The sequence below is a fragment of the Pelophylax lessonae genome (assembly GCF_965119305.1).
Source record: "Pelophylax lessonae genome assembly, chromosome: 5".
Taxonomy (NCBI): domain Eukaryota; kingdom Metazoa; phylum Chordata; class Amphibia; order Anura; family Ranidae; genus Pelophylax; species Pelophylax lessonae.
Genome location: NC_138772.1, coordinates 47,809,909 through 47,833,823, shown reverse-complemented (window position 1 = coordinate 47,833,823; position 23,915 = coordinate 47,809,909). Strand labels below are relative to the sequence as shown.

At 42.7% G+C, this 23,915-nt stretch overlaps 1 protein-coding gene across 2 annotated transcripts in view; it reads left to right on the top strand.

Annotated features, from left to right (window-relative positions):
- The window catches only part of DYNC1I1 (dynein cytoplasmic 1 intermediate chain 1), a 684,705-nt gene that overhangs the window by 554,374 nt on the left and 106,416 nt on the right, over nucleotides 1-23,915 (top strand). For both annotated transcript variants that reach the window (XM_082258382.1, XM_082258383.1), the window contains one exon: nucleotides 3,365-3,490. In XM_082258382.1, coding sequence (XP_082114508.1) covers nucleotides 3,365-3,490 — 126 coding nt within the window. The remainder of the gene's footprint in view (nucleotides 1-3,364; nucleotides 3,491-23,915) is intronic.

Sequence of the window (23,915 nt, the reverse complement as noted above, 5' to 3'; positions counted from 1 at the left end):
GGCTTGAGGTGTAGGAACAGTAATCAACGGTCCTACATAGTAGAACCGTATGATCACTATTCCTACACAGGGGAGAATGACAGGCAGCTTGTTTACATCAGCCGCCTGCCTTTCTCCTTCTCCACCCGACGATCGCGAGTGACCAGCGGACATCGGGTCCGCCGGTCACACGCACGGGGGAGTCCGTGACCGCGCGGGAGCGCGCCTCCGGCGGCGCGCGCTCGCTCCCTAGAGCCTCACAGGCTAGTGACGTACCGGTGTGTCACTTTGCCTGTGAGGGGCTGACCGCCGCAGTATATGTACTTGCTGCAGTCGGCAAGTGGTTAACAGAAGTCAGGCCACAAATAAATAGATACAATTAAATAGCCTTTTAGGCCCCTTCCACACTTGTGCGACCTAAAAGTCACATGATTGTACCGCCGAGATTTTACCCCGATTGTGCCGCAATTTTGACGGTACTCGAATCAATGCCTATGTCTTTGGACCTCAAAGCACATTAAAATCAGCCGAAAGTAGTGCAGGGACTACTTTGAAGTCCTTGCGACCTTTAGTCATACAGATATGAATGGTACTCATTGCAAATCATGGAATACGACTTGTCATGCGACTTTGAAGTCCCAAATCGCAGGACAAGTCGCAAGGGGGCCTAAAATATGTAATACCAAAACCAGTTTTTGCTGCATTATTCAACTCAGAAATTTCCCCGCAATACTTTTTTCTGCCACTACATGTCCTCAGTCTGATAGCAAAGCATCGTTCATCCCAGTTACTCTGAGCCCAGGTTGTCTTGGACTCCACCCCCCCTCCCCCCATCCTGTGGCCAGTGAAAGAAGAAGCAGCACAGTAACAAGCTTATGTTTCTACGGCAGTCTGGAGTTGATTTACGAAAAATCTGGTGCAGCTGTGCATGATAGCCAATCAGCTTCCAGGTTTTTTTTTTTGTCAAAGTAAGGCCTCTTTCACACGGCCGCTCCGGTTTTTTTGTCCTTTTTTTTTTCTTTTACGGACACGGATGACACTTGTGTCATCCGGTCTGTATGTCCGCATATCATCCCATCCGTTTGCGGATGATATACGGACATAATGTTAGTCTATGGGGATTGCGGATGTCAGCGGATGACACCGATGACATACGATTTTGCATCCGTTCTGTTTTTTTTACGGAGGAAAAATAGGGTTCTGTTCCATTCCAAAAAACGGAACAGAACTGAAAGGACAAAAATCGGATGTCAGCAGATGTGAAAGAGGCCTTAATGTGAACAAACTGAAGTTAGAAGCTGATTGGCTACCATGCACAGCTGCACCAGATTTTGTACTCTCCAGTTTTAGTACATCAACCCATCTGCCTTCTCCTCCTGTCAGCAGGCACATGAACTGATTTGTTCCTTGTACTGCTTCTTCCTCACACATTCCAGCCCTGCTGTACAAGGATTGTAGAAAAGCTGATACCAGATCACATCCAGGTGCTTACACTGCTTGCACTTCAAAAAACCCGTTAAAGTGACATTAAAGGCTCATTTAACCTCCCTGGCGGTATGATTATGTCAGGAATTACATACCAAAAGCGGTACAATTGTTTTCATGGAAATTTGGCGTTATGTATTATAGGCCTACAATTCTTAGTAATTACTGACTTAAACCTGACCAAAACAAGACTCTAGTAGACATCCCAGATGTGATAAATTTGAAACACAAACGCATGAATTATAATCGAATCAATAATATTATTTTATTATTTAATATATAATATATATAATAAAATTATATTATTGATTAGATTATAATTCATGCATTATATATTATATATATGCGCATATATATATATATATATATATGCATATATATATATATGCATATATATATATATATGCATATATATATATGCATATATATATATATGCATATATGCATATATATATATATATATATATATGCATATATATATATATGCATATATATATATGCATATATATATATATATATATATATAAAATGTGTTTTGTGTTTTGTGCAACGTTTTTTTTTTTTTTTTAATTTCCCTCCCTAGTTCCGCTCCCATGCAGCATTGCTGCTGCAGGGAACGGAACTAGGAAGTGATCGTACCGACGGAGGGACGGAGGAGCGGCGGGACTCTTGGCTGGCGATCTCAGCTATGAGAGATCATCGCTGGATCGCCAGGATAAGGTAAAAGAACACCGCTGCGCTCTCTGCAATCCACCCCGAGCGTGACTCGGGGTTACCGATCCTGCAATGAAAAATCAACCCCGAGTCACGCTCGGGATTACCGCCTAGGAGGTTAAAAAAAAAAAAATTCTTGCTTACCTGCCCTGTGCAGTGGTTTTGCACAGAGCAGCCTAGATCTTCCCATTTCAGGTCCCCACCCACGCTCCTGGCTCCTCCCCCTTAGCCAGTGCCCCCAATAGCAAGCCACTTGCTTGGTCGCTCCCGAACCTCACTCTATGCATCTGTAAGACACACAGAGCCCGCCCTCTCCTCATTGGCTCACTCGCTGTGATTGACAGTAGTGGGAGCCAATGGCTTCTGCTGCCTCAGCCAATGAGAAAAAAAAACCCAGGAGAACCGCTGCTCTGGTGCACATTGCTGGATCGAGATGGGGCTCAGGTAAATATTGGGGTGGTTTGCTGCATACAGAAGGTTTTTTACCTTCATGAATGGAATGGTAAAAAACCTTGAGCCTTTAAAACCACTTTAATGACGTTTTAATGATTACAGAGCTGCATTAATGTGTATGTTTTATACACATACCTACCTAGTATTCAGCTTTAGGTTATATCCTTTGTCCTACTTACTGAAGGGCCGTATTGATTAGCGCAGCTCAGTAATCTAGCTTGGAGCCACCAGAATAATGAATGAAAATAATTATTTGGTTGCTCTTATTGGCTGCGTCTTTTTATTATGGAAAGAACCCCCATCCGGAAACTTCCAATTCCCCGTCATTCCAGATAATAGCTGCCATACCTTTATATGAGATGGGAGCTGTTGTGGTTTTCCTTGCATATTTCTTGCACATAACATGGAAAAAATGCTCATGGCTTACATTCATTGCCCTTTTACTACGGAAAATATACATTGTTGAATTTTTTTTTTTCTCCTCTCGTAGCGCAGTGGGGAATGCGATTACAGAACAATAAATCCTTGTTTTGCCATCTCAAAGCCATCTATGTTACAAGAAGCTGTCTGCAGGGGGTGGTGAACTTATCTAAGTGGGTATACTGTATCTCAACAGAAAAAAAAAAAAAAAAAGATATTTAATATGAACAAACTACTTGGAAATATGGCCTGACTGGGACTTCAGCAATCCTACTAATAATATTTATGTTCTTTTTGTTCTGTACAATGAAAGGTTCCCACTGCAAGCACAACTGTGGAAGGATCGTCTGCGCTGAATCGCGTACGCTGGGCTCAGAGCGGCCGAGAGGTGGCGGTTGGGGATTCCGAAGGCCGGATTTGGATTTATGATGTCGGAGAGGTAACACAAATAAAAGTTGTGTCAAGATTTTGTTCACAGTCCAGAAAAAAAAGTGAAAGCCAGTTAACCTTAAAGTGGTTGTAAACCCTAGGTCCCCTATCCAGTGCTGTATTTTGGCCTAGGCCAACAAGGCCCAGGCCTAGGGCGGCACTTTGTAGGGGGGCAGCAAAAAAGCCACCCCCTCCACCTAAGACTTTTTTGGCCACTGGTTGCTAGAGTCACCTCTCCCACCTCACTCTCTCACCCCCCTCCCTCTCTCTTCCCCCCCTTTCTCTCTCACCCTCTCTCTCTCACACCCCCCTCTCTCAACCCCTCATCTCTTACCCCCCTCACCCCCTCTCTTTCTCCCTCCCTCATTCACTCACCCCCCTCTCTCTCTCTCACCCCCTCCCTCTCTCTTCCCCCTCTATCTCTCTCACCCCTCCTTTCTCTCTCACCCTCTCTCTCTCACACCCCCCTCTCTCAACCCCTCATCTCTTACCCCCCTCACCCCCTCTCTTTCTCTCTCCCTCCCTCATTCACTCACCCCCTCTCTCTCTCTCACCCCCTCCCTCTCTCTTCCCCCTCTATCTCTCTCACCCCTCCTTTCTCTCTCACCCTCTCTCTCTCACACCCCCCCTCTCTCAACCCCTCATCTCTTACCCCCCTCACCCCCTCTCTTTCTCTCTCCCTCCCTCATTCACTCACCCCCTCTCTCTCTCTCTCATCCCCCCTCCCTCTCTCTTCCCCCTCTATCTCTCTCACCCCTCCTTTCTCTCTCACCCTCTCTCTCTCACAACCCCCTCTCTCAACCCTTCATCTCTTACCCCCCTCACCCCCTCTCTTTCTCTCTCCCTCCCTCATTCACTCACCCCCCCTCTCTCTCTCTCATCCCCCTCTCTCTCCCTCCCTCATCCACCCCTCTCTCTCTCTCCCACCCTCTCTTACCCCCCCCCCCCCCTCGTGAGATCTCAGAAGTTCATGCTGGGACTTGGAGTTCTTCAATTTTGGAGGGAGTCACATCCGTTAAAAGTAAGGAGTGGGGCAAATTTACATAGGAGTCGGAAGGGGGGCGCCCAATTTTAGTCTTGCCTAGGGCAGCACAAAACCAAAATACATCATTGCCCCTATCACACTTGTACGACCTGAAAGTTGCGTGACTATGACGTGCGACTTGAAACACTTCTTATGTAACCTTGAGGTCTTTAGACCTCAAGTCGCATCAAAGTGGGACCAAAGTAGTGCAGGGACTACTTTGAAGTCGCACAGATATGAATGGTACCTATTGGAAATCATGGGGTATGACTTGTCCTGCGACTTTGCAGTCCCAAGAGGCACAAGTGTGAAAGAGGCCTTACATACACCCAGTAAAGTGACTGGCCTCAGGTGATACACAGAGACGAAACCAATCCTCCTACATAAGGTGTACCTGTTTATCTGCAGCCTTTCTTCACTCTAGCCGTACAAAGTCCAGAATTAATAAAGCTTGTCTGAGCTGACAGAAAAAAAAAGGGGGTGGGGAGTTGAAGTTACACTCTGCAGAGCTCAGTGAGAGCTGATTGGAGGGAAAGGATGTACCCCCCTTTACACAGCACACAGGAACAGAGATGAGGCTGTCAATGAGCTGGAGCCCCGTCCCCTGTCACCTTTTTTCTCTTGGTGTCAGGAAAACTTGTCAGAAGTGATTCATGCTGATGTCAGAGGAAGGAGGCAGCTGATTGAAATTACACTTACTGCTCTAGATTGAGCCAAGTACACACTATAGAAGGATATGCTTTGTTCATACTTCATGTCTGAGGATTATAACCACTTGATCTCCGGAAGATTTACCCCCCTTCATGACCAGTCCATTTTTTTGCGATACGGCACTGCGCTACTCTAACTGAAAATTGCGTGGTCATGCAACAATGTACCCAAATAACATGTATGTAATTTCCCACAAATAGAGCTTTCTTTTGGTGGTATTTGATCACCACAGTGTTTTTTTTAATTTGCTCTTATTTGAGACAAGTACACACTATAGAGGGATATGCTTTGTTCATATTTCATGTCTGAGGTTTACAACCACTTTAACCAGTTCCCGCCCGGTATGTGGCAAGACGCCGCCGGTAGGAACCTCTCGTCCTTCCAGGTGGACATCATATGACTTCCCGGTCACACAAGTTGTGCGAGCCCACCGGGGGGGGGGGGGGTGGCACGCAGTGCGGCGATGGGGGGATGAGGCATGTCCCTCGAACACAGCTTTTCCCTAATCAGGGGAAAGAGCCAATGAAATTGTCTCTTTATCACGTGACTAGCTGTGTCCAATCACAGCCGGTCACAAATGTAAACAAACTGCGGTAACTCGCTGTTACTGGGTTCTCCTCCCCCACACACTGATCCAGTGTGAAGAGGAGATCGCGTTAAGGGTTATCCCTCTAAGGTACTCTACCTTGATTGCCCAAGTAATAAAGAGTACCTGTTTTAAAAATAGACATAATGCATGTCAATGGGATTGCGGATGTCAGCGGATGACCGTTGACATCCGATTTGTATCCTTTCTGATCAGTTCCATTTTTTGGAACGGAAGAGAACCCCATTTTTCTTCTGTTTAAAAAAACGGAACGGACGCAAAAACGGATGTCAGTGGTGTCATCCACTGACATCCGCAATCCCATTGACATACATTATCTCCGTATATCATCCGCAAACGGATGGGATAATAAACGGACATACGGAATGGACACTCCAAAGTGTTATCCGTGTCCATTTAAACACAAAAAGTGCCTGAACAGATGAAAAAACGGACCGTTCCATGTGAAAGGACCCTAAGTCTGTGTCCATGTGGGAGGGGGTATCTAATGGGAGTGAGTTCATAATTATCAGTCAGCTGCAGTAGCTGCAAAGCTCTAATTAGGAAGGCTGTTGGGCCTGCATCCCTTTAGACGTGTTCCTATTGGGAGTATCTCACCAAAAAAATTACATTTTTGCTGCAGGGGATGCCAGAAATCGGAATGATGTTTCTGGGGTATGGTCAGTATACATTCTGTGTAAAGAACAGCTCCAGGTAGCCATATTGCATTTTCAGAAAATTACAACAGCTGCAGCTTGAAAAGGAAAGGTCATTTTTAATAAAATTCAATTACAATGTGATTTGTGTCACAATTGTACAAACCCAATTCCAAAAATGTTGGGACACTGTACAAATTGTGAGTAAAAAAGGAATGGACTTATTTACAAATCTCATAAACGTATATTTTATTCACAATATAATATAGATAACATATCAAATGTTGAAAGTGAGACATTTTGAAACGTCATGCCAAATATTGGCACATTTAGGATTTCATGAGAGCTACGCATTCCAAAAAAGTTGGTACAGGTAGCAATAAGATGGCGGAAAAGTTAAATGTACATATAAGAAACAGCTGGAGGACCAATTTGCAACTTATTCGGTCAATTGGCAACGTGATTGGGTATAAAAAGAGCCTCTCAGAGTGGCAGTGTCTCTCAGAAGTCAAGATGGGCAGAGGATCACCAATTCCCCCAATTCTGCGGCAAAAAATAGTGGAGCAATATCAGAAAGGAGTTTCTCAGAGAAAAATTGCAAAGAGTTTGAAGTTATCTTCATCTACAGTGCATAATATTATCCAAAGATTCAGAAAATCTGGAACAATCTCTGTGAGTAAGGGTCAAGGCCGAAAACTATACTGGATGCCCGTGATCTTCGGGCCCTTAGACGGCACTGCATCACATACAGGAATGCTACTGTAATGGAAATCACAACATGGGCTCAGGAATACTTCCAGAAAACATTGTCGGTGATCCACTGTGCCATTCGCTGTTGCCAACTAAAATTCTATAGGCCAAAAAAGGAGCCATATCTAAACATGATCCAGAAGCGCAGGCGTTTTCTCTGGGCCAAGGCTCATTGGACTGTGGCAAAGTGGAAAACTTTTCTGTGGTCAGACGAATCAAAATTTGAAGTTCTGTTTGGAAAACTGGGACGCCATGTCATCCGGACTAAAGAGGACAAGGACAACCCAAGATTTTATGAGCGCTCAGTTCAGAAGCCTGCATCTCTGATGGTATGGGGTTGCATGAGTGCGTGTGGCATGGGCAGCTTACACATCTGGAAAGGCACCATCAATGCTGAAAGGTATATCCAAGTTCTAGAACAACATATGCTGCCATCCAGACGTCGTCTCTTTCAGGGAAGACCTTGCATTTTCCAACATGACAATGCCAGACCACATACTGCATCAATTACAACATCATGGCTGCGTAGAAGAAGGATCCGGGTACTGAAATGGCCAGCCTGCAGTCCAGATCTTTCACCCATAGAAAACATTTGGCGCATCATAAAGAGGAAGATGCGACAAAGAAGACCTAAGACAGTTGAGCAACTAAAAACCTGTATTAGACAAGAATGGGACAACATTCCTAATCCTAAACTTCAGCAACTTGTCTCCTCAGTCCCCAGACGTTTGCAGACTGTTATAAAATGAAGAGGGGATGACACACAATGGTAAACATGGTCTTGTCCCAACTTTTTTGAGATGTGTTGATGCCATAAAATTTAAAATCTATTTATTTTTAAAATTATACATTTTCTCAGTTTAAACATTTGATATGTCATCTATGTTGTATTCTGAATAAAATATTGAAAGTTGAAACTTCCACATCATTGCATTCTGTTTTTATTCACAATTTGTACAGTGTCCCAACTTTTTTGGAATCGGATTTGTATACGCTATATTGTTTTATGTTTATTTGCTTTTTTCTCTCCCCACGAAAGTGGAGTTAGACTCCGTTCACACTGGGGCGACCTGTCAGGCGACCTGGTCGCCTGACAGGTCGCTGTAGGTCGCCTGACAGGTCGCCGTAGGTCGCCTGCAATAGAGTAGCTGTGGACCCGTTCTAATAGGAGCGACACAAGTCGCTCCGACTTAGAAAAAGGGTCCGGAGCTTCTTTGGGGGCGACCCGGAGCAACCTGCATAGACATTAATGATATGAAGTCTGTGCCTGCCGCTCCGAGGTCGCGGTGCGAGCTGCGCACCGCGACCTGTGAGGTCGCCCCGGCAAGTAGCGTCGCCCCAGTGTGAACGGGGTCTTACCCTTTAAATACCACCAAAATAAAGCTCTATTTGTGTAAACAAAATGCAAGAAATTTTGTTTGGGTACAATGTAGCATGACCAAGTAATTGTCATTCAAAATGTGAAAGCACTGAACATTGGTAAAAGTTCCCTGTATCGAAGTGGTTAAGGAAAACCCACAGAGAACATGCAGAGTCCATGCATCACTGGGAGGGACTGAATCCGGGACCCCAGCAATGCAAGGCTAGAGTACTAACCAACCTCTGAGCCACTATGAACAGTTTGAAGCATTAGGTATATATATGTACAAGCTCATGCTTGTAGGTCAGGTAAACTATGCAACCAATAAATGTCGATCGGGGATCTCATAATTGCCAGCTTTTGAAGATTTGTCCCAGGAACTATGCCAGCTATTCTAAATGCAGTTAGTTTCATAGCTTGTAGCGTTTTGGGATATACTTTTAGGAGAAGCAAGTCATGAGAGATGCACGGGGGCTGGTATTCCTAACCTTATGAAAAATATATTTTTAGTTTCTCATTGTAAAGATTGCCCCCCACCCCCCCCAGGTCTTTAGAAGAAAAAAAAGGGCTGCCATTGATTTTCATTGATTTTCATTTATTTTTTTTCAACTGCAAACACTAGTTCCTGGGATAAGTATGCAGAACAAGGACCTCTGACTTCCCTGACCAGCACACGTATTCTGGGGCAATGGCTCAGAAAGAACCTAAGTGTATTTCCAAATTTGCCGTCAAACTGGGATGACTTAAGCCCCGTACACACGTAGCGATTGTCGGCCGTAAATATTCGGCCACCGACTGATCGGCCGATTGTCGGCTTGTTAGTATGATGCTTCCGACAACCGACTGCGACTTTTCGGCCAAACAGAATCGGGTGTGCAGGCATTAAAATTTTTGTTGGCCAACACCAGAACGGCCGATTGTTCGTCAGTCAGTACAGATTTCGGCCGACAAACACCAGATGAGCAAGACTGGGCATGCTCAGAGAAGAAAAAACACACGGAAAGTTAACTATCACATGACATCACTTCTGCAGTTGGTTTTTGTTGGCCGACAAAATTTGTGTGCAGTCTTTAGCACTTTTCAACCGACAGGACAGCACCGAACAAAAGACGGCCGATCGTTCGGCCGACATTCGGTACGTGTGTACGGGGCTTTACTTTGTATTTGTTACATGTGCCCGTTCACAGAACATAACAAAACGCTAAAAATGCTGCTTACCTTTTTTTTTTTGTATAATCTTTATTTTAATTTCAAATGCAAACATACAAACATACAGAAAGTCAGAAGACAATAAGTACAACAGAAGACATAGGGGAATCAGTCCTCCAACTGCTTACCTTTTTAAAGTAGTTGTAAACCCTTACATATACCCAGTCAAGTGAGTAGCCTCAGGTGATACCCAGAGATGAAACAAACCCTTTTTAAAGTTGTACCTGTTTATCTGCGGCCATTTCTTCTCTACACCTGTTTAAATTAATTAATCCTATACATTGGCTCTTTTCCCTCTCTTTCCTCACAGGGCAGATTGATAGAAGTGGGAGTCATTGGCTTCTACTGCTGTCAATAAAATCCTGTGATGAGGGAGCAGGGGGCATGGCCGAGTCACAGTGTTTGTGTCTATAGTGTGTCTATAGCTGCACGCCACAGGTGTGCAACAAAAGTAAGCTGCTTCCGATGGTGGCACACCAAGAAGAGGAGGAGCCAGGAGGACCAGTGAGAGACCCAAGAAGAGGAGGGAGGATTGGGGCTGCTCTGTGCAAAACCATTGCACAGAGCAGTTAAGTATAAACATGTTTGTTATTTAAAAAAAAAAATAGTTTTTTTTCAATTACTTTGGGGGGGGGGGGGGAGCAATTGGGGTTAGTAAAAACGCATCTCAGCTGCCTGTTTTTACGCAACCCCCAACTGCAAGTGTGAACCTAGCCTGAGAGTGAGGTCCTCCTGAGAAAATAGAAGTTGCGTCTGCTTGAAACCTGTGAAGGTAATTTGGCCCAGATTTAGTCATGATTATATTTGTAATATTGATTGATATCAGTTTTAATGATAGACCTCTTTTTAGCATCACTATATGCCTGTATATACAGTTCAATATGTTCTAAGGCTTCTGCCCTCTGAAAAGTAAAAGGATGTGGTTAGAAAATCTATATGGATTACTATTTGTGGTCACTGCAGAGCCACTTATGGCTTTATAAGTGTTTCTGTACCATTGTCTGGGTCGTGGTAGACCACTGGCATAATGACTGGCATACATCTGAACTCATTTTATTTTTAAACCCTTCTAGGGAAGAAGTGGCAATGCATTGACATATGGACTTAGTTAAGCGGATAGTTGCATCCTTGTTTTGCTTGTGGAAATGTTGGGAGTTGTGAAATTGCTCCCACTTTCATTAATCGCGGTTCAGCCCAAACAAACAGCTGCTTCAGTGTATATAAATAGTTTTCAGAAGCCTTTTAGTTTTGTACATTTTTTGGTTAATCTAATGTAAGTTTGACAGAATCTGTCTTGACCAGTAAAGATGGAGCATCAAAGCACTTTGGGTGCTTGATGAGACAAGTTTACCTAACTGGGTTTGGGGTTGGGTTGTACACAGGGGCAGACTGACAACTTTCAGCCCAGGGGGCAAGTACAACCCAGAGGCCCATGGTGCAGTGACTCGGCTCCCCTCCCACTCTCCCTCTTCCCGGCCTCCTCCTGACCCTCATTCCAGGCTGAAGCTCTACTCCCGGTACTCTCTACTCACCGGCTGAATCCTGGTTCCTGGTCAGGAGGGGCAGTTGGGGGGAGCTGGGACAGCTTGGTATGGGCTGGCCGGGGTAAGAGAGTCTCCAGTGGGGCATTAAACCGGCCTCTGCTCAGACATAGTTTATACCATCCATGCTGGGGGGGGGGGGGCCTGCACTCTGTCCCTGTCTTCAACCCACACTCAGTAGGTCAGCGGCAAGGGCTTTTTATTTCTCTTCACCAGGAATCCTTTAGGCATGTCTGTAGCAGAAGCAGTGCAGCCTTTTTAAGGGGCATCGCAGCGGCCCAGGGGGCAGTTGCCCCCCTACCCCCTTGCCCAGTCCCCCCCTGGTTGTACAGGATCACCAATGGCTGGTTTTAGCATTGTTTTATCAACATGCTCAATTCCACTATAGCGTGCACTATGCTAAGGTTAGGTAACATGGTTAAACAGTGGTCTTTGGCAGATTATTGTAACCTCACAGAATTTATTTTTGGTCATCATCTGTAATGTGGAAGGGATCTTTAACCTGCCTAGCGATATCCCCGAGCGTGACTCGGGGTGGATTTTCCATGCTGTTATCGGTATCCCCGAGTCACGCTCGGGGAAGATGTGCAGAGCGCGCAGCGGTGTCTCTTACCTTCTCCTGGCGATCCAGCGATGATCTCCCATTGCTGTGATCGCCAGCCGAGATCCCCGCCGCTCGTCCGTCGGTATGATGACTTCCTGGTTCAGTTCCCTGCAGCAGCAATGCTGCATGGGAGCGGAACTAGGGAGGGAATTTCAAATGTTTAACGTTGCACAAAACACAAACACATAACATTTATATTATATATATATATATATATATATATATATATATATATATATATATACACATATATGTATGTGTATATATATATATATATATGTGTGTATATATACATATATGTATGTATATATATACAGACACACACACACACACATATATATATAACGCATGAATTATAATCTAATCAATAATATAATTTTATTATATAATATATATATTATATAATAAAATTATAGTATTGATTAGATTATAATTCATGCGTTTGTGTTTCAAATTTATCACATCTGGGATGTCTACTAGAGTCTTGTTTTGGTCAGGTTTAAGTCAGTAATTACTAAGAATTGTAGGCCTATAATACATAACGCCAAATTTCCATGCAAAAAATTGTACCGCTTCTGGTACAGAATTCCTGACATAATCATACCGCCAGGGAGGTTAACAGTCTCTTGTAACAGGGAAGCAGGGGAGGTCTCTAACAGTATTCTATAACTTGCATCTCCCATTACACGACAGTAACATGCTGCACATCTCTTTGTAACATGGCCGCATGGAATGGAATTACTGTTACTGAGCATTCCCTTAAAATATATGTGACCCCTCACCTAATAAACAACCTATTCAATTTAAAATAGAAATAAAAGGCAAAACATTTGAGTATATATGTATATAAATATCAAACTGTGCTAACCAATATGAGGTGCAAGAAGTAATATTAAGCAGCTTACACTACAACCGACATAGATTGCATCAAAAGAAAAAGAAAAAACAGTGCAGCGCTAACCATGACACTGTGAAAATGTCACACATATAAATAGATAACAGTAATATCAAACACAAATAAGAAAAGGAAAAGATACCCACATGGAAGAAAAATATATTTAAAATATATTTAAAAAAAAAACTTTTTTTGTTTTCCCAAATATATTAGAAATATATTTGAAATGCTACAATTTTGGCCATATTCAATATATTTCAAAATATTTTTTCCCTAAATATATTGGAAATACATTTTTATTCCATATGGGTATAAGTCCAGTGAAGACTTCCTATAGTGCAAAAATAGGAAATAAAGTCCCAGGTGTTGGGGAAAAAATCCAAATAAGATCCAAAAGGAAATAATAGTGATTTCAGGAAGATTCCCACACCACCAAAAAATGAATGCGCTCACCAGAAGGTATGGACCCAAATTACCGTATAGTAAGTGGGTCATACACGCTGAATAACATGGATGTCCACAACGTGACTGGATCACCGAATGAGCCAAGGTATGGTATCCACAGATTTCTCCAATGGTGTTGCCAGGAAATCCCACTCACAGATGGATATAGAGGGATAAACCAAACAACAACGACAAAATTCCTTGCTGCAGTGCTTCAATCTTGCTTTATTTCACATGTGGTGTTTGGCTTCTCTGTTCACCTATATGTCTTAATTTGAATATATATTATTGGGACGCCTGCCTTTACACAAACATGAACATCCCAGTCTTAGCCGTAGGGTTCATAGTTGAGTTGGCCTGCCCTTTTTAACAGCTTTAACTCTTCTGGGAAGGCTGTCCACAAGGTTTAGGAGAGTGTCTATGGGAATGTTTGACCATTCTTCCAGAAGCACATTTGTGAGGGCAGGCATTGATGTGGACAAAAAGGCCTGGCTCACAGTCTCCGCTCTAATCCCAAACGTGTTCTATCTGGTTGAGGTCAGGACTCTGTGCAGGCCAGTCAAGTTCCTCCACCCCAAACTCGCTCATCCATGTCTTTATGGACCTTGCTTTGTGCACTGGTCCAAATCATTTGGTGGAGGAGGGATTATGGTGTGTTTGTTTTTCAGGGGTTGGGCTTGGCCCCTTAGTTCCAGTGAAGGGAACTCCTAAGGTGTCAGCATACCAAGACATTTTGGACAATTTCATGCTCCTAACTATGTGGGAACAGTTTGGGGATGGCCCCTTCCTGTTCCAACATGACTGCGCAAAGCATGGTCCAAAAAGACATAGATGAGCGAGTTTGGGGTAGAGGAACTTGACTGGCCTGCACAGAGTCCTGACCTCAGCCAGATAGAACACCTTTGGGATGAATTAGTGCAGAGACTGTGAGCGAGGCCTTCTTGTCCACATCAGTGCCTGAACTCACAAATGCGCTTCTGGAAGAATGGTCAAACATTCCCATAGACACACTCCTAAACCTTGTGGACAGCCTTCCCAGAAGAGTTGAAGCTGTTATAGCTGCAAAGAGTAGGCCAGCTCAACATTGAACCCTACGGACAAAGACTGGGATGCCATTAAAGTTCATGTGTGTGTAAAGGCAGGCGTCCCAATACTTTAGGTAATATAGTGTGTTTATAAATGTTCCTTTTCTTTCCTTTTTTTATAAATGATCACATACCCTCTTTTTTCAGCTGCAGAGGAGAAACAGCAGTATGCTGTTCTTCCCGGTGAGTGGCTGTACAAGAGATGGGGGTGTCAGCACAAGTCTGATTATTGAAGGAAAGAAGGCTGAGTTCCAGCATGGCTAGAAAACTGACCACGCTGTGTTCTAATGCCTAGTGTGCTCTGTTTTTAATAGGAAAGCAGAGGGACTGGCAGGAACACCAGGGATTTCACACAAGGTATCAATAAAAAGAAAACAGGATACTTTTTCATACAAGTACATGGTTCAGCAGGCACAAATCAGGAATGTGAAATAATGGGTCTACTTACTGCTAAAGCTTCTTTACATTTGTGAATTACAGGAACATGTGCAATAATCGCGTGCTTTCCCTCAACGCCCAAAATGCACATTGTTTACCTGCAAAATTGTGCACATTTTAATATTTTTTTTTTTTTTATACTAAAGGTGAACTTTGTAGTTCTGTTTCAGTCCACTAGAGGCTCAGACCGGAAAGGAGATCACAGAAAAGGGGGCAATGGAGTATAGTCTGTTGCTCCATATTGCACATAGTATAATGTGGACACACAGCATGGTAATGAATGGGGAAGAGCAGCTTTGGCCTTCTTACCTCATAAGCCCAGCATCAGATTTAGTTTTGCATTTTTGCATATTAACAGCATTCATGCTTATTAATTTGTAAGTGTAGCGCAAACCCTGGACAGTCCTGCTAATTTATCCCAGGCTCTCTTCCTGTTCATTGGTTTGTAAAGGGACTGTCAGTGCAGTAAACTCAGTAGTCTCAGTCTGACAGTCTCCTGGAGTATGTGGCTGGTCTCCAACCATCCGTGTAGCGCATCCACATTATTTGACCATCTCCTGAAGGATGTCCACCATCCCTCACAGTGTTCTGTGACGGTCTTTTGTACCAATATATATATATATATATATACTTAATATTATGTGTGTCCCCTTGGTAATGTCAGAGGCACAATTAAGGCCCCTATACATCCTAAGTTGACCACAACTGAGCTAAATGAACAGCAACTTTAGAAGGGGAACAGTATGTCCTCTCCTGCTGTAAGGTTTGTGGTGTCAGTGATCTGTGATCTGTCTGAACCAAAGAGAAAGATTTTCGGCAGAATGGCAGTTTACCGTGTCCTGAAGCCAAAATAAATTACTAAATAATGTTGCTTTCAAATAATAAACATAAAATGGGTATACACATAGAATAAAATAGTATAGTGTAAGATACAGTATTACTTGAAGCAAACCCGTGGATGCTTTATTGAAAGCTTTGTCTCTGGGTAGCCAGTGCCTCCAACGTCCTGCATGCAACTTTTTGAATTTCAGGCCCAAGTAGACTTTAATCCTGGAGTCGTCTATAAAAGAAATTGCTAGCAAAACTTGTACGGTTGCCATGATGCTCTGCTGCTTTCCACCACCTGTACCTTCTTATAGGACAGCAATATTATTCGTGGCCCTACAGGAATCATCTGGTTTTTGATAGGCTTCTTCTCGTCCTAGTCCCATGTCTCAGTCTTTATGGTAATTTTCAAAAGATCAGTTTCGGCAAGTGTGTGTATTCTCTGCAACCGACAAACAATTCAACACAGCTGCGGGTGAACTATCTTGGGGTATATGAAAGGAAGGGAAGGGAGGAAAAAAAAAAAGACTACACATAAAATTACATAACACCCACCCAATGTTCCCTCTAATTTTTTACTGTGCTGAGCAAATAAAAGAATTTCTGAGCGCAAACCTTTAGACTGAGTGGATTCACGTCTTCTGCGGCTACGCGGTCTGAATTTGTGCTTCACGTCTGTGAATCAAAGGCTATCAGCGCAAAAAATTGTGATTACTCCAAAAATCAATATAAAATACAAATGGTGCTACAAATCATATAGTGAATATAAATTGTTCCAAAATCAATTGTGCAATATTGTGAAACTTCACTAAATAAGTGACCCGGCAGCACTTAATTGTGCCAACACCTCACAATAAAGACTGAAATGGAAACTGATAATAGTGGTGCGCCAGATTAAAAAAAAAAGGAACAGTGTTATTATTCATATTCATAACATGTGAAGTGCACAATCCAAACAATTAAAATCAAAAATATATAATCCTTAGATATGTGTCCTTGTAACGGTGTGATCATCAACAGTGTCCATACAAAATTATATCAAAAGTGCAGTACTCCTCCAAGTGTCCACACATAAACAATCCAGTATTCCTTTTTAAACACTTCTGTGAGTGATCTATAATCCCATCACCGTGTGAAGTGGTCTCTCACCTCCACTGTAGACCCAATAACGGGTCGGTAACAGCCTGTAACTTAATACAGAGATCCACAAGCCCAGGGGACTCCAGCCAGCCTCTCACCGATCTCCACTGTCCACAATTGCGCATAGCAGTCAGTACAGTTCGAGGAAGAGAGATGGCATCCAGCACGCAGGCTCCGCCCCTATACGTGTTACGTCAGCGCTTACCAAGCGTTGACTTCTTCACTACTTTCACGTCGTCTGCTGCTGCGTGGGACCTTCAATTAGACTGCGCGTCCGCGCATGCGCGCAGCTTAAAGGGAACATTGCACCCACCTGACAATGTAGTAAAACCAAAGCCAAGACACATATAATGCCCCACAGCCAGAAACAAATTGCGGTACCCACCAGGTCCCCCCACAGAGGAGGGGAAGGAATGGCAAACCAGACTAAGTTAAAAAAAATGGGGTTCTCTTTAACTTTAACTCTGCAAAATTGAGTGAAGGCAGGAAGATAAGCAAAAATGTACAGTGCCTTGCGAAAGTATTCGGCCCCCTTGAACTTTGCAAACTTTTGCCACATTTCAGGCTTCAAACATAAAGATATAAAACTGTAATTTTTTGTGAAGAATCAACAACAAGTGGGACACAATCATGAATTGGAACAAAATTTATTGGATATTTCAAACTTTTTTAACAAATAAAAAACTGATCAAAACTGTGCAAAATTATTCAGCCCCTTTACTTTCAGTGCAGCAAACTCTCTCCAGAAGTTCAGTGAGGATCTCTGAATGATCCAATGTTGACCTAAATGACTAATGATGATAAATAGAATCCACCTGTGTGTAATCAAGTCTCCGTATAAATGCACCTGCACTGTGATAGTCTCAGAGGTCCGTTTAAAGCGCAGAGAGCATCATGAAGAACAAGGAACACACCAGGCAGGTCCGAGATACTGTTGTGGAGAAGTTTAAAGCTGGATTTGGATACAAAAAGATTTCCCAAGCTTTAAACATCCCAAGGAGCACTGTGCAAGCGATAATATTGAAATGGGAGTATCAGACCACTGCAAATCTACGAAGACCTGGCCGTCCCTCTAAACTTTCAGCTCATACAAGGAGAAGACTGATCAGAGATGCAGCCGAGAGGCCCATGATCACTCTGGATGAACTGCAGAGATCTACAGCTGAGGTGGGAGACTCTGTCCATAGGACAACAATCAGTCGTATACTGCACAAATCTGGCCTTTATGGAAGAGTGGCAAGAAGAAAGCCATTTCTTAAAGATATCCATAAAAAGTGTTGTTTAAAGTTTGCCACAAGCCACCTGGGAGACACACCAAACATGTGGAAGAAGGTGCTCTGGTCAGATGAAACCAAAATCGAACATTTGGCAACAATGCAAAATGTTATGTTTGGCGTAAAAGCAACACAGCTCATCACCCTGAACACACCATCCCCACTGTCAAACATGGTGGTGGCAGCATCATGGTTTGGGCCTGCTTTTCTTCAGCAGGGACAGGGAAGATGGTTAAAATTGATGGGAAGATGGATGGAGCCAAATACAGGACCATTCTGGAAGAAAACCTGACAACAAGACAATGATCCAAAACATAAAGCAAAATCTACAATGGAATGGTTCTCAAATAAACATATCCAGGTGTTAGAATGGCCAAGTCAAAGTCCAGACCTTAATCCAATCGAGAATCTGTGGAAAGAACTAAAAACTGCTGTTCACAAACGCTCTCCATCCAACCTCACTGAGCTCGAGCTGTTTTGCAAGGAGGAATGGGCAAAAATATCAATCTCTCAATGTGCAAAACTGATAGAGACATACCCCAAGCGACTTACAGCTGTAATCGCAGCAAAAGGTGGCGCTGCAAAGTTTTAACTTAAGGGGACGAATAATTTTGCACGCCCAATTTTTCAGTTTTTTATTTGTTAAAAAAGTTTGAAATATCCAATAAATTTCGTTCCACTTCATGATTGTGTCCCACTTGTTGTTTCCTCACTAAAAATTACAGTTTTATATCTTTATGTTTGAAGCCTGAAATGTGGCAAAAGGTCGAAAAGTTCAAGGGGGTCGAATACTTTCGCAAGGCACTGTATAACAGAAGGATAAGGCTATCACAGTATATCCAAGAATGATAACGCTAAAGGGGTGTAATAAATACCTTTAAGATATCAGCAAAAGGTATAACACTGCCCAAGCTGTAAATACTATGTGCTGGCAACCCCAAAATTGGACTACCACTTTCCAGTGGAACTACAGTTATGAGAAAAAAAGTCCAAAAACAACTATATTCATATGAAAAAGTAAGTACCCCATGGAAATTGGTAATTTGTTCAAATGTTCACCATATCTAAAAAAAATATTAGATTGTGATTCAAATAGTGCCTACAGATAAAAGTGATATACTAGAACAACTGACACAGAAAAAATTTAATTTCGGTATTCATTTTTTCATATCTAAGTAAATAAAAATGCTGATTTGTCATATGAAAGCATTAAAGTGTCACTAATCTCAGGAGCCTGCAGTCACTATATCTGGTCTCCCACAGTACACAGAACATGGAAAGGCAAATATTTTAGTAAATATAAATTGCTAAATACCTTTTCTCATCAGCAGTATATAGCAGTCTTGTGACTTCTATTACTGTCTGTCCGAACACTGGTAAAAGCTTGTAGGAGGAGTTTTCATTCTTCTCTGACTGTCCTATGAGGCTGCATGACCCCTGACCTTCTGTCTGGACAGTGCTGATTGACCCTGTGCTGATCACATGCACCCTCCCAAAAAAAAAAAAAAAAAAACTCTAGCAATACTAACCAAACTGAGTATGTGCAGAATGTCTCCTAGGGCCCTGTATTATTAGCAGATGGATTGAGGTCTGTGGAAGAAGGGGAGGCTCAGAGAAGACAGGATCAAACAGCCCTTTTACACAATGCAGAGGTGTAATCCCTTAGGTCCCACAGTGAGTATAACAAACATGCTTTACTGCATATACAGATATATACTGTTGTAGATTTAGTAACAATTTAAGCACACCTATATATTTTACACCGCTTCAGATCCTTGAAATTAGAATCTGGAATTCCATATTAGATGTCAATGATTAGAACCTCCTCAGGGATTATGCAGGTGGAGCCTTTCTTATATAAACTCAGACATCTAGGGTCTTTGTGTTCTCTTTGCTATTGCCATGTGTGGTGTCACCATGTCAAGATCATTAGAGCTCTCTAAGGTCCTCACAGAGAAGGTTGTGGCTGCCTATCAGTCTGGAAAGGGATTTAAAAAGAACACCAAATGACTTGAAATCAATGATTTCACCGTAAGAAAAATTGTCTACAAGTGGCGTAAATTTCAAATGACTGCTACTTTATCCAGGGCTGTCCGTACAGCAAATCAAGAGCTGATTGTTTCATGCTCAAAGAATTCTCTAAAAACTCCAAAATTTAGTTTCAGGCAACTCTTGGAACAGTTGGGGTCAAAGTCTTCGCTGTCCAAAAAGAACATTAAGTTCACCTTATGTAACATGTTACATGTAAAACCAATATTCAGGGTGTCACAGGCAGCGGGGGATCTTCTTCCCCCCCCGCTCTATGTCAGAATTGGTAAAGAGTGTGGCCGTGCAGCGCTCCGGCCGCCTGGCCATGTCAATCATTCACAGAGTTCTGTGAATTGAAAACTACAATGTCCGGCAGCCTTTGTGGCTGTCCGCTTGAAGTTCTCAATGAACTACCACAGCACTGTTGAGCGCTTTGGTAGTTCATTGATGCTTCCTGTTATTGTGTATCTGCTTGGCGGTACAATGTATGGCCAAACAGCTTACACACAGAGCCTGCAAAAGCTCTGCATAGCACCCAAGATCTGCTGATTGTGGGTGCAATGCTTTCCAGGCTCCCAATAAAAAAATAATGAATGCATATTTTTTTACCTGCAAAAAAAATGCATTTATATATATATTTTTTAAAGATGATCTTATTCTTTAAAGCAAGATTACAGTTTGCCATTGAACACACGGACAAAGACAAGGGCTTCTGAAACAATACGCTGAAGACTGATCAATCAGTAATAGAGTTGTTTGATCACAGTAACAGGAGACACAATTGCTGCAAATTGAAGACAGTATTTCAGGAGAAGAACCTCATAACTGTGAAATGTGGTGGTGAAAATGTTATGGTTTGGGTTGCTTATGGGCTTATCAATCCTGCATCCTATCAAAATGTGCTTGATGAGAATGTAAAGCCAAAAGTTAAAGCTGAACTGGAAAAGAGTCTTTCAAAATGATAATGATCTGGGATCCCCACCAGGGATTGGCTAAAAATCTAAGAATAGAGGTTTTCTATAATGTGAAGTAGTGAGTGTACAGCTTGTATATCAGTGAAAATTTGCTGTCCCCTCAAAATAACTCAACACACAGCCATTAATGTCTAAACTGCTCACAACAAAAGTGAGTACACCCCTAAATGAAAATGTCAAATTGGTCCCAATTAGCCATTTTCCCTCCCCAGTGTCATGTGACCCGTTAGTGTTACAAGATCTCAGGTGTGAATGGGGAGCAGTTGTGTTAAATTTGGTGTTATCGCTCTCACTCTCTCATACTGGTCACTGGAAGTTCAACATGGCACCTCATGGCAAAGAACTCTCTGAAGATCTGAAAAAAAGAATTGTTGCTCTACATAAAGATGGCCTAGGCTATAGGAAGATTGCCAAGACCCTGAAACTGAGCTACAGCATGGTGGCCAAGACCATACAGAAGTTTAACAGGACAGATTCTACTCAGAACAGGCCTCACCATGGTCGACCAAAGAAGTTGAGTGCACGTGCTCAGCGTCATATCCAGAGGTTATCTTTGGGAAATAGATGTATGAGTGCTGCCAGCAATGCTGCAGTGGTTGAAGGGGTGGGGGGTCATCCTGTCACTGTATAGACCATACGCCGCACACTGCATTAAATTGGTCTGCATGGCTGTCCTCCAAGTAGGAAGACTCTTCTAAAGATGATGCACAAGAAAGCCCGCAAACAGTTTGCTGAAGACAAGCAGACTAAGGACATGGATTACTGGAGCCATGTCCTGTGGTTTGATGAGACCAAGATAAACGTATTTGGTTGAGATGGTGTCAAGTGTGTGGTGGCAGCCAGGTGAGGAGTACAAAGACAAGTGTGTCTTGCCTACATCAAGCATGGTGGTGGGAGTGTCATGGTCTGGGGCTGCATGAGTGCTTCTGTTACTGGGAAGCTACAGTTCATTGAGGGAACCATGAATTCCAACATGTACAGTGACATACTAAATCGGAGCATGATCCCCTCCCTTCAGAGACTGGGCCGCAGGGCAATATTCAAACATGATAATGACCCCAAACACACCTCCAAGAAAACTGTTGCCTGGCTAAAGAAGCTGAGGGTAAAGGTGATGGACTAGCCAAGCATGTCTCCAGACCTTAACCCTGTTGAGCATCTGAGGGGCATCCTCATCTGAAAGGTGGAGGAGCGCAAGGTCTCTAACATCCACCAGCTCTGTGATGTCGTCATGGAGGAGTGGAATAGGACTCCAGTGGCAACCTGTGAAGCTCTGGTGAACTCCATGCCCAAGAGAGTTAAGGCAGTGCTGGAAAATAATGGTGGTCGCACAAAATATTGACACTTTGGGCACAATTTTGACATTTACACTGTGTGGTGTACTCACTTTTGTTTCCATCGGTTTAGACATTAATGGCTGTGTTTGAGTTATTTTGAGGGGACAGCAAATTTACACTGTTATACAAGCTGTACACTCACTACTTTACATTGTAGCAAAGTGTCATTTCTTCAGTGTTGTCACATGAAAAGATATAATAAAATATTTACAAAAATGTGAGGGGTGTACTCACTTTTGTAAGATACTGTATGTACATATATATAGCTATATACTGTATATAGAGGTGCATCTCAAAATATTAGAATATCATCAAAAGGTTAATTTATTTTGGGAGTTCAATTCAAAAAGTGAAACTCTTTGAAATTTTGATGATTATGGCTTACAGCTAGTGAGAACCCAAAATGTAGTAACTCAGAAAATAAGAACATTACATAAAACCAATAAAAAAAAAAGGATTTTTAATAGAGAAATGTTGGCTTACTGAAAAGTATGTCCATGTACAGTACAGTATGCACTCAATTCTTGGTCGAGGCTCCTTTTGCATTAATTACTGCATCAATGCAGCGTGGCATGGAGGCGATCAGCCTGTGACACTGCTGAGGTGTTATGGAATCCCAGGTTGCTTTGACAGCGGCCTTTAGCTTGTCTGCATCATTGGATCTGGTGTCTCTCATCCTCCTCTTGACAATAAGAAAATATATTCTGCGATTCGGACCACTATGTAGCATGGATAAAGAATGTAATAAGCTGCTGCCTCCACTAAGACCACTTCTAGCAGAGTCTGAAATGAAAAAAGGATTAAATGGAAGTGGGTGTGGCGCTGCTTGTTAATTGGCTAAATTTAGTGTGGTAATTAAAATAAATTCATAAACTATGCATAAAATGCACCCAAATAGGTGCTTACTCCATACAGGGTGTATGTATACAAAAATATAAGGCGACAAGTGCTGTGTTAATAAAGTGACAAATTCATAAACTTTGCAAAAAATATACAACCAAATATGTGCTTACTTCATACATAATGTATGTATACAAAGATATAAAAAAGTGACAAGTGCTGTATGGCAATATTGATCCAAAAATAATTCACAGATGAAAGTGACAGCACTGTGCCGGGGTTGAGTGAGCTGCTCAGCCGGGACATTGACTAATATGATCTTCTCTCTGGAACCAATGGCTGTGAGAGATCTGGAGGGTCAAAGCAAAGGAGCAAAAGGGGAGCACAGCCCTGAATACATGTGTGCAGACACAACGCCGTGAACGCGAATATACCCCAAAAGGGAAAAGACTGCTGGTGAGTGAGGTGAACACGTGGGAACACGTGTAAAGACCACCGGCAGAAAAAAATAGATGTTGTATGGGCGCTTCCGTGGATCTTGGCAGGCAGTATATGAGTTGCTGCACCTGGGCAGCACTTGAGAGGAGAAGCTGTAAATAAAATATGGGTATGGTGAGGTCCAACCACTAGGGGGGGGAGACCTCATCCACACCTATAAAAATGAAGGGATGGTGATGAGGGTTGCTAATTGGGTGAGCACGAAGAGTATCAAAG